The following is a 12,670-nucleotide window of genomic DNA, read 5'->3' as shown; positions in this document are numbered from 1 at the left end:
ATACTTACTGTTCAGAAAATTCAATGAAAAGTGCACTAATATACCGCACAATGATGTGACAGTAAGATTACAGAAAGAAGCACAGTTTTTTCAAAATTAATTTTAAATCCAGAAATCATCTTTACTTTTAATAAGATTATCCATGATACTTTGGATCAATGATGAAGAGAACATTATTGTCCACATAGAAATGTGTTTTGTTCCTTCGCTTCCAATTTCTTTCAGGTTTGGAGTCAAAATGTAAGCAGTTTGATAACAATTGCAAATAGAATTGATAATTGATAATATACATCCTTGATAGGTTCCACGTTTTAATCTGAAATAATCAGAATTTATATTGTTTATCCATACGGTGCCTACTATGCTTACGTAAAGTAGCTTGGTCCAGGCAGAAATATCTGGACAATTCTGAAATTTTGCAATACATTAAAGAGAGATCTCCATTTTGTTCTATCCTGGAAAGATCTCATTGCAACTAGAGAGCAGCTGTAAAGTATGTTAAACAATGGAGGCTTGCCAGGAGAAAGTAAAATTCATCATCTTATTTATTGATTTTTTTCTTTATTTGCTTTTACGCTAATCTACATTTTTTCAATTTCAGAAGTTGTCTTCAAAAAACCAAACTCATTTTGTCAATTTTCTTTACAGAGCAGAGGAAAAATTATGCAAGAAACAGCATTTCAAGTCTGTCCGAGACCTCACAATATCATGTTGAAGTGAGTATAATAGTCAGACTCTTGTTCAGTTGAGCAGTGACTAAGACAAAATATTTAACTAATCTGTTTGTGGATGGAGTTAACATGAACATACTGCAAATCAAGTATGTTTTAATTTTTTTATAGAAAGTCTGAACCATCCTGGACTACTACCACAACATCAAAATGGCCCATCAAAATGTTGTGCATGTTTTGTTAGTCATATAAAGAGAGAATTTAGTGAGTTGCAAATTTTAGCTATAACACAACAAGTTGTGGTAGCAGTTATTTTGGGTCATTTTGTGTTTGGGGGGACTGATCCTGAGGACATTGCCAAAGTTTTAGTTGTGGAGATAATTACACCACTGTAATTATGTTTTTTAATCATTTGTGGTGTATGTTTTAACACATTTATATTATCCTAGGCATCACTATGCTTGGTTCTGCTCTTCTCAAATCTTCAGGTGAATGGGTTTGAATACTGCCTGGTCCAATTTATACAAACGTTATACATTTTTCCTTTGTCTGTGTGGGTTTTTCTCATGTATTTCAATGACACCGTTATTAGATTGGTATTTAGTGAAGAATTTTCTTAAACTACATATGCTGGTGTCCTAATCCTGTTATGCAGTTTCCCATCTGGGCCTTTTTCTTTTTTTTTTTTCCTATCCTGGTTAGATCCAGTTTGCCTGCTTCTCTCTAGACAGTAATATACACCTTTATATGAAATCTTCAGTTTCTTGGCAATCTGTTACATGGAATAGCATTCATTCTGCTAAAATAGGTTGACTGGCATGTTTCTTGAGAAAGCCAATTTATTTTTCTCATTTTTCAGCAGAGCTGAACTTTAGGAATGCCAGTTCCTTGCAACACAAGTGAGCTGGATATCAGTTGTCAGTGGTGTTAAGTAACAAAGGTTTCTCCAATAACCTATTAGCATGTAAACATGACTAATTAAGGATAAACTAAGGGAGTTGACCATTGGAATATTGAACGTATTGCTGCTCGAAATAGGGCTTTGAAGCCATATGTGAATCCTAAATAAAAATCAGTCATTTCAATTAGTAGTAGCCATTATAAGCACTGGTAATACATTGGCTATAGTTTTAAATTAATATAATGGTATCTTGATAAAAAAAGGTAACAGCTTCCATCAAAAATATGAAATTTTCTGGTTTGACCCAATGTTTTTAGCGGTAGTGTAAGCAAAACGTATTTGATAGAAGAACATTAATTGTGTATATGCCCTTTCACTAAAAGACAAACTGTTTACAATTGGAGATGTTATGATACCAGAATTTTTGTATTCAATATCAAAACCAGTGAAATTTCATTATTCAAGTGAATAATATTGTGTTTGTTTTTGTCATAGAATATAAAATATATAAATACTAATAGTAACTGCAGCTTTAAAATACTGGTATATCCATCAAGGTGTTACCCAACTATTATTTAAATAAACTAGTATTAGCTTTCATAAATGTCAGTTTGTATGTAGTTTTTACTCACATTTTTCTTGCAAATTATTGTGCCTTCAAAGAATAATTAGTCTTCTTGCAATTATGCATACATGCATTTCTGATTTTCACTCAGTATTGCTGATACTGTATAAAAGCCAGTACGTTACATTTTCAGAATTTTGGTATCGACTTAGTACTGTAATATTCATTCTTGTGACAATTTATTAATACTAATAGAACCAGCAGCTTTAAAGTTGTGGTATATTTATCAAGTAGTTACCCAAATATTGGTTAAGTAAACTAGTATTAGAATTCATTAATATCAATATAATGTTCAAGGTTTGAATTTTAATTTATGATAAACATGGAGATTCTCCTACTATAACAACAAACAGGAAATTTTAGCATAGCGTTTATGAAGAATGATATCATCATGGACTACTTTATTTATATTACCATTTACACATTCCAAATTATTTCATGATATTTTTCTCTCCAGTTACTGCATAATAGACAAAATCAATATTACAAATAGAAATTCAAACATTATTATTAGTCAGTCAGTCATTTTCCAAGCCGCTATATCCTAACAAAGGGTCACGGGGGTCTGCTGGAGCTATCCCCAGCCAGCACACGGCGCAAGGCAGGAACAAATCCCGGGCAGAGCGCCAACCCACCGCAGGATACACACACACACACCAAACACACACTAAGGACAATTTAGGATCGCCCGTACACCTAACCTGCATGACTTTGGACCGTGGGAGGAAACCAGAGCACCCGGAGGAAACTCACGCAGACACGGGGAGAACATGCAAACTCCATGCAGGGAGGACCCGGGAAGCGAACCCAGGTCTCCTTACTGCAAGGCAGCAGCGCTACCACTGCGCCACCGTGCCGCCCGCAACATTATTATATCTCTTGTTAAATTAGTGAATTACAAAATAATTTAGGATATTTTCATGTAATCAAACTCTTTAAAGCTGTTTTTGTAATGACATGACGTTAAAAAGCTCTTTTGTCAGAGAATCATTCTGTTACAGTAGCAAAATGTTACAAACCCAAGATTTATGTTTTCATCATTAGCTGGTTAAAGAACGTACCACAGAAAAATATTTAACAGATGAGCAAAATTGATTTCAACTTCAAATGTTGCAAACTCCTGGTGCTTTATTTTTCCAGATTTTTCCCTCCTTTTTTTACATTTATCCAAATTTTAAGAGTTCTTGTGTGAAATTAAACTTGTCTTTAAGACTGTAAAAACTAGTTAGAAAATGGGGGATGCTTAGACAGACATCTGTAGTTCAAGGAATAAATGCAAAGCCTCCTGTTATCTGTAGATACTATGCAGGACACTGTATTAAAAAGCAATTAATAGCTCTATCATTTCATCTCTTCTTAAAAATTTGTGACACTACAGGTTAAATGATTACATCTCACATCTGGTTGTGCACATCATTGTGTTCTTAAAAGCACGTTTCTGAATTAACTCCAAAATAAACTAAAAGTGTCAATGATGAAAGCCTACAGTGGATTCAGAAAATATTCAGACCCTTTTAAATGGATAAATTTGACCATTTTGTTGTTTTTGTTTATAATAAGCACAATAGTGTACTAGAATTATCCTGCCTTGAACATAAATCAGTACCAGGCATGACATCTGCTGTTTTACTTTTCATCATGTACTTTATTGATGCAGTGCTATATCATCACCATTAAGAGCCATTATCCATATGTAGTTGTGCTCATGTTTTTCTCACATGCTATTGAGAGATTCTTGAGTAATTTGTCTACTTGCGGTCACACATGAGTGCAGTACAGATTTGCACGCAGTACTATTGATACTGTAAAAAAAGCAGGTAGAAACTGTTAAGTTTTTGGAATTTTTGTATTGATTTGGTACCAAAATATCAGTTCTTGCGACATCCCTATTTATTATCATATTTTATTATGGTACAACCTGTATTGTTATTATAAAACACTGTAATTTAACTGTCAATGTATCATTAATTTTATACTTCATTAAAGCATTTTCAAAATGAAAGAGTAATCTATTCAGTGTTATACTGAAATGATGACGCCTTACTTTAAATATATAAAATCTTCTACATTTTATTTAATTGAGCAGATTAAGTCTTAGACTCATTTTAAGAAACTGAATAATACAATTTATTAGTAAACACAAATATGATAACTGCATATTTTTGTTCACATATAAGACTGGATGCAGATAGACTAGACAGACAAACATTTCACAGTAGGCTGGCTGTTTTCTGGTATTTAGAGTTCTACTTGATCTTGACACAGATAAATAGTTGTTGCTCATGGGTGTTTCCGGGGTGGCACCACAGGGTACTGTGAGAGTTTGTGATCCCTACTCTTGGGGACTTCTGTTCAATCCAGAAATGCTTCCATCGAGCTGTGCCCCAGCACCGGAAGCACTCCCGGATCTAAAATGAACAAACCCGCTTGAACTCATCCAGGAGTTGGAAAAAGCAGCTGGATAATAATTGCCTGGGAGAAACAGAGGAATAAGAGAGAGGAGAAGAGAATATTTGTAGAGTCCCATAGTATAAGAACCTTCTTGTAAGGTACTGTCTGTTTAATAAACCTGTTTTACTGGAACCCGGGACTTGTGTAGTATGGTTGTGTTTGGGATTTGGGGTGCTGCAACACACCCTTACTGATTACAAAGGTTATCAAATTTTTCACACCTGTAAACTACAGAACAATGACTGCTCTTTTACTACGAACATACTGAAAGAACTGCATCATCCTTTACCTTGTCTGCAATATTTCTGTCTTTAAGCTTTCCTAATATCCTTTTTAACTGTTGCTCTCATAGATTCATAATAACTATGGTTAGTGCTAGAGTTATTTATATAGTACACCTTATGCCGCTGTTTTTCCTTTGCAGCATCTTTTTTTTTATCTCCTTATTTATCCGCTGTGAAGTCTGCTTTATTTTCTTATTGCTCCTAAATTTCAGGATAAACCTGTTCATTTTATATCAAAAACTTTTAATCCTTCTGTAGAGTTCCTTGATAGATTCTCCACCTCAAACTGTTTCTAATGTATACCTTTTAGCCTTTGCCACATCTACTCAAAATATGCCCTATTGACTTTAAACTTGACGGTTTGTTATTGAATGTGTGTCCTGTCCAAACACTGTAAAATGAATAATATTGTGGTCACTACATCAATCACATTACCCTATAAGTAGAAAATACTCAGTCTAGACTGACTTTTTAACTCTAGCCTGTGCTTTAAAATACTATGTTTAAAAACAGTCAGTCATTATTTCCAAAATCTCCTTTTGTTTTCGCCTTTTTGTAAGCTTAGTCCAGTTAATATTTGGATAATAATGTCCACCATGACTATAATATCCTCTCTAAACTTTTTCTTTTTCAGTATTGTTAAAAAAATGCAAATTGAAATACTGTTTGGCATTGACAGTCTATAAACACTGTCCATAATCAGGCCTCTATACTTGATGCTTTTCTAATCAAATCCAAACATCCTCACAGAGATGGGGCTTATGATCCAATTGAAGAAGAATTTAAATTAATATTGTTTTACATAAATAGTGACTTCCCCACCCTTTTTTTTTGCCTGCATTTCCTAAATCATGTGTAACCATGTACAATATTTTGTGCTCAGTCCCATTCCTTTGATTTAGACTGGTTTCTGTTATTAATTTAATTGCATAATTGCATGCAAATATATGCAGTTTATTTGTTTTATTGTTGATTCTTCTAACATTAAAAATTGCTTACCTTAATGCATCACTCATTTTTGTTGTTTTAATTGTGGACTAGTAATTTCACAGGTATCCTGGACACTTGTATTAATGCAAATACATATTTTTTATGTGAATACATTTGGCCTGTTATTGTTGAAAATGTCTGGCCAGTCCATTGCCTAGTTTGTAGAATCCTCAACTAACCTACTCTTATGCCTCGCCAAATCATCACATTGCCTATCAGGTTCAAATGTAGGCTGTTGTAGCAGAACAGGTTCCATCTATTCCAGAAGGAGCACCACTATTCCACTATAACGTTTGTATGGTTCTCTGTTCTGTGTACACCAAAATTTGAGCCACATTAAACCTTCTAATTTTTCTTGCTTTGTTTTAATGTGTCTCACTTTGTTTCAGCTGGTCTGGCATGTGACATAGGCAAAACTACTAAGACAACCACCTTATCAGAGCTGTTCCTTAGCTTGGCACCTAATTCTTTAAATTTTAGTTGCAGATCTGGTAGTCTGCCTTTATATATAACTTTTGTTTCAACAACTGTATCCACTCCAATATACACTGCCAAGGAGGTATCCCACCTGTGTATTAGAAAGGTAACACATCACATGAGACTCCCATTCTTCGGAGCACGTCTCACTAATGACTGATTCATCAACTATAACTACTTCTCTCTTCCTGGGGACTGGTTTTGAGATGACCTGAAGTTTCCCATTCCTGCCTGTCTCTTCAAAAAACAACCATTAACCAGTGCATATATAACCTTTTTGTTTGTGTGTGTGCATTTTTTTTTTTTTAAAAACAATGTTTTACTTGCTTAGTATTTCTACAAAAATAGATAAAATGAGTTTTGCTTAAGCATTATTTTGAGTTTTATTTTATTTTTGCTTTACATATTGTGCTTCAGATGCTGCCTATTGAGCTTTTCACTTTTGCAAATAAACAGTCAGTCATTTTCTAACACGCTTTGCCCTGAACAGGATCTTGTGAGGGTGCGACACCTACCTCAGCCAGCATATGGCCCAAAGAAGGAACAAACCTCAGACAGTATGCCAACCCGTTGAAAGGCAAACACACATACAGGTGCTGGTCATAAAATTAGAATATCATGACAAAGTTGATTTATTTCAGTAATTCCATTCAAAAAGTGAAACTTGTATATTAGATTCATTCATTACACACAGACTGATGTATTTCAAATGTTTATTTCTTTTAATGTTGATGATTATAACTAACAACTAATGAAAGTCCCAAATTCAGTATCTCGGAAAATTAGAATATTGTGAAAAGGTTCACTATTGAAGACACCTGGTGTCACACTCTAATCAGCTAATTAACTCAAAACACCTGCAAAAGCCTTTAATTGGTCTCTCAGTCTAGTTCTGTAGGCTACACAAACATGGGGAAGACTGCTGACTTGACAGTTGTCCAAAAGACGACCATTGACACCTTGCACAAGGAGGGCAAGACACAAAAGGTCATTGCTAAAGAGGCTGGCTGTTCACAGAGCTCTGTGTCCAAGCACATTAATAGAGAGGCGAAGGGAAGGACAAGATGTGGTAGAAAAAAGTGTACAAGCAATAGGGATAACCGCACCTTGGAGAGGATTGTGAAACAAAACCCATTCAAAAATGTGGACTACAGCTGGAGTCAGTGCTTCAAGAACCAAAAGGCACAGACATATGCAAGACATGGGTTTCAGCTGTCGCATTCCTTGTGTCAAGCCACTCTTGAACAAGAGACAGCGTCAGAAGCGTCTCGCCTGCTGAGTGGTCCAAAGTTATGTTCTCTTATGAAAGTAAATTTTGCATTTCCTTTGGAAATCAAGGTCCCAGAGTCTGGAGGAAGAGAGGAGAGGCACAGAATCCACATTGCTTGAGGTCCAGTATAAAGTTTCCACAGTCAGTGATGGTTTGGGTGCCATGTCATCTGCTGGTGTTGGTCCATTGTGTTTTCTGAGGTCCAAGGTCAACGCAGCCGTGTACCAGGTAGTTGTAGAGCACTTCATGCTTCCTGCTGCTGACGAACTTTATGGAGATGCAGATTTCATTTTCCAACAGGACCTGGCACCTGCACACAGTGCTAAAACTACCAGTACCTGGTTTAAGGACCATGGTATCCCTGTTCTTGATTGGCCAGCAAACTCGCCTGACCTTAACCCCATAGAAAATCTATGGGGTATTATGAAGAGGAAGATGCAATATGCCAGACCCAACAATTCAGAAGAGCTGAAGGCCACTATCAGAGCAAAATGGGCTCTCATAACACCTGAGCAGTGCCACAGACTGATCGACTCCATGCCACGCTGCATTGCTGCAGTAATCCAGGCCAAAGGAGCCCCAACTAAATATTGAGTGCTGTACATGCTCATACTTTTCATGTTCATACCTTTCGGTTGGCCAACATTTCTAAAAAATCCTTTTTTTGCATTGGTCTTAATTGATACTGTAATTTTCAGAGATACTGAATTTGGGACTTTCATTAGTTGTCAGTTATCATCAACATTAAAAGAAATAAACATTTGAAATACATCAGTCTGTGTGTAACGAATGAATCTAATATACAAGTTTCACTTTTTGAATGGAATTACTGAAATAAATCAACTTTGTCATGATATTCTAATTTTATGACCAGCACCTGTATACACAAACACACACACTTACTTAAACCACACACTAGGGAAAATTTTTTATCGCTAGTCCACCTAACTTTCATGTCTTTCGAAAGTGGGAGGAAACCGTAGCACCCAGTAAAACCCATGCAGACAAGGGGAGAACATACAAACTCCATGCAGGGAGGATCCAGGATGTGAACCCTGCTTTCTTACTGCAAGGCAGTAGCGCTACCATTGCGCGACTGTGCTGCTCCAAATGATCAGTTTATATATTAAAAAAAAAAAAAAAAGTTTAAACATTCCATTTGTTTTGTTTTTATAGACAAATTCATAGCACACATTTTCTTTTTGCTTTGATATCTTTCAGCTCATTTTGTTTGTTGCTTTTTAATAGCTTATAGTTTTTCATAAACAACTTACCTGACTTACATATATTGTGCATGCTTTCCTTGTAACTTTGTATGCTCTGCATTTAACCGGATTATATTTGCCCTCTGTAAATTTTGCGCCCTAAAGCATAAATGGTTGTCCATAATTCACTTGCAGCTTGTCTCCTGCATGATATGCAATTCAATGATTATTTTTTAACTAAATTTATAAAGCAAATTTAATAAATTCTAGTAACTGGATCACTTTTTCAAACAAAGGAAAAAATGTCTACTAAAGAAAAAGAAAATATAAATGCTTACATAATTTTCCCAATTTTTTCAACAGCACTTAACAACCTTTGTCATGGACCGTAAAGATGCAGTGATATCTGTTGATGATGGCATAAGAAAGCTTAAACTATTGGATATTAAAGGGAAGGTTTGGACGCAGGATATGCTTCTTCAAGTAGATGACAAAAGTGTCAGCTTAGTAGATGTTGAATCAAAGGTAGGTTTGCTTTAAGTGTGTAACATAACCACTCAGTGTAATTATAAACACCTTTGTATTTCTTGTGGAAACTTTTCTGTTGGCAGAATTACAAGTATGTACTATTATTTGTGGCCAGGAATGGTATTCACTACATGTTTAAAAAAACAAAACATGTGAAGCACTGTATATGAATTTTGAGAAGGGTGCCTCATACTTTATTAAAGGCCATGGTTTCTTTGTTAATGTATGATGTATGATAATGTATAAGTGATACTTTTATAGAATTTTAATTTTGAATAGAGATTAGAAGTAGAAGTGGTAGTATTTACTTTTCCTTTGAATATTAAGCTACTGTTTTTCCTGAAAACAAATCATGTTTGTTAAATTTTAAACTACATGCTACAGTGTGTGATACTGTTTTAAAGATATCCAACCTATGCTATAGCCAAAACATTGGCATTGTGTTGCTGTTCATTGTTTGATAGCTAATCTCCTAGCACATTGTAAAAATGACACAAACAAAATTCAGCAGTCTGCTAGAAAATGGCTTGCTGTTGTCACTGTCAAGCACAATAATACCCATAAAATCTAGCTGTCAGCAAATGTTCAACATCAACAGGCAAGGCAAGTGTATAGCATAGGTATGTGAGTTTTTTTAATGCGCTTTTTTTCTCTCCCATGTACAAGAATGAACTGGAAAATTTCCCCCTTAATACTATTCAGCATTGCCAGTCAGTGATGAATGCCTGCAGCTATGATTCTATATTGGCCTTGGTGTGCAAAGAACCAGGCCAAGGAAAGCCAGATCTTCATCTCTTCCAGTGTGAGGAAATTAAGGTGGGTTTGGCAAAATGTCAGTGTAGAAGTGAACTAGGTAGGTATCATGTCTGTGTAGATAATTTTAATTTATTTCAGATTTTTTTTGGTATTTTTTCTGTGTATTTGTCTTGAATTATCATTTGGTTTTAACAAAATGGAAGTACTTTGAAGAAAAACCGGAGTCATTGGGAGCCCAATCTTGTTCAAGATGGGAAAGGATAATATTCTTCAGAGCATTTATTATCTCAAAGTAACAGAAAAGTCTGGCTCAGACATATACAATAGCCTTTAGCCGTCAGTACTCTACATAGATATCATATAATCTTTATATGAATGTTATTGCCTGCCTGTCTAGTGTTGGAATAATTTGATTTTTGTAAAAGTACGCTGTACCTGTATGATAAGATGTGATGCTTATACTGTGAATACATAATGTAAAATGGCAAAAAAGAAAAGATAGTGCTTTTAAAAAGCTCATGCTTTTTGACATAATGGTTCATTATATAACACTTTTAATATATTTTATATTACTTGGTTGAACAAAAAGATTTAATAAAACAATTTACTTTAATATGCTTTATGGGTCTAGAAACTTATGTTTGAACCCTGTTCCCCATTGTTGTCTCTGTAGAATTTGTACATTCTCCTTGTGCCTAAGTAGGTTTTCCTGTGAGTACTCTGATTTTTCTCCCACACTTCCAAAGATGGTTAGGCTATGTGGATATCCCAAATCCACCTCTATGTACATTTGTGTGTGAGTGTTTACATTAGTGTGCCCAGCAGTTGACTGGTGCCCTTTCTAGGACTGTTTCCTGCCATGCTTCCAGTGCTACCAGGATAAACTCTGGTTCCAGTAATTTTGAATTGCATTAATCAGGTTATGTTAAAACCGTCTCCCAAATATTTTTTATAGAATCTTACTTAATATTCAAAGCCACCCTGCATGACTAACTGGTCACATAATTGCCCACTGTTCAACAGCATTGAAGTGCTGTTTAATTGTGCCTTGTTAGCAATTTCATCTTCATAATACTTCCTGTCAGACAACAGAACAGATTTTAAAGGAGCTTCGGCCAAATCAGGTACCAAGTCATGCAAAGTAAAACATATAGTCAATCCTTGATTTCATCTGATGAGAGAAGAAGGAAAAGAAAATTCTCTTAATGAAGTATTTACAACTTGAAAGTTACCCAACAGAACGAAATTGCAGGAAAATTAGATAAGGTAACATAAAATATGTCAATAGAGTGGTGGAATGATCCATGTAAAGATCATTAATTACATTTGTCTTGGCACCAATGCACAATAATTATTTTCAAAGGGGTTGTTGAATACACTGACCAAAATGACAGTTTATTAGTATCTGTTTTCAATAATAAATAGCACTATTGATCCAAAATATCTTCTCCAGGAATCAAAAAATTAATTTGCAATTTTTGAATAATAGTGATAAACATATCACACTAGTGTTTAGATCTGGATGGTGTATGTGCCCAAAAAAGAAGCATTCTTGCACCATTGCTCGTGTACTAAAGTGTCAGCAGGAATTTTTGTGGTATTACACATGTAATTTGTGAGCATGCCCTTGTCGATCAAACACAGGAATCTCTGCAGTCTACTTGTGACTTTACACTGTAGGAAGATAAGTAAATAACATTCAATCTGGCTTTTATATAAGTAACATATAAATGTTTCTTATTTAAAGGCAATCACAAACGGGATTTTGCACAATACGTTGGCAAGCTCTGTAAGCTGTGCTGTTTCGTTGAAGGACAGGTGTGGGGTATACTGACTGGCAGAATTTATGCCGGACCTAGTTCTGCATCCAAACAGTGCCATATTCCGCCTTTACGCCTGGTACAGCTGCGTTGTTCTTATATGTGAGTGGACGTTTCTTGCGGGTAGGGCTTCTGTTCTCTTTCTCCAATGTAGAACCCTCGTCCTTATCTGAGTTCACCTCTGTTATAGCACATCTTTATTTGAAAGCAGCAGTGTCAGATCGGGGCAAGCATGAACGTGACTGAGAGAATAAAACTGAAAAATAATAATAAAAAAAAACTCCTTTACAAGCACCATAAATTTACACCGGCTGTTACAGACTCAAATGAAATGTATATTTGTATTGTATAATAGTAACAATAAGAGCAGCTCACTACTCAAAACATTTTGTTTTGGTAAGCGGGGAGGCTTGAACCCGCGACCTTTTGAATAGGAGTCAGCAGTTCTTACCGCTGTACTACCAAAGAAGTCATGACAACATACCACACTAACCCAATTTCTTTTTCTTCGGTTATAGTCTTGAATAAAATCACACTTGTTCTTTTATATTTGTACCTTTTGTGAAAGTGTTTACTTGTTAGTTGGACTAGTTAGTCTTCACACGTTATACACTTCATGTCAAAATTTTGTTGTAGTACTAAAACATGAAAAAAGTTTGTCTTTTAGGTATGTGATCAACATTTCTTGCATT

General features: G+C 35.3%; 1 protein-coding gene across 1 annotated transcript; it reads left to right on the top strand.

Annotated features, from left to right (window-relative positions):
• Positions 1-648: 648 nt before the first annotated feature.
• LOC127527341 (epidermal growth factor receptor kinase substrate 8-like) lies at positions 649-10,857 on the top strand. The gene is made up of 4 exons (XM_051925768.1): positions 649-716; positions 9,238-9,399; positions 10,069-10,255; positions 10,832-10,857. Exons 2-4 carry the CDS (start codon positions 9,256-9,258, stop codon positions 10,855-10,857), a joined length of 357 nt encoding a protein of 118 aa, XP_051781728.1. The 5' UTR covers positions 649-716; positions 9,238-9,255.
• Positions 10,858-12,670: the final 1,813 nt, after the last annotated feature.

Source organism: Erpetoichthys calabaricus, chromosome 1, assembly GCF_900747795.2.
Source record: "Erpetoichthys calabaricus chromosome 1, fErpCal1.3, whole genome shotgun sequence".
NCBI classification, from domain to species: domain Eukaryota; kingdom Metazoa; phylum Chordata; class Cladistia; order Polypteriformes; family Polypteridae; genus Erpetoichthys; species Erpetoichthys calabaricus.
This window is presented reverse-complemented; position numbering and strand designations above follow the sequence as displayed.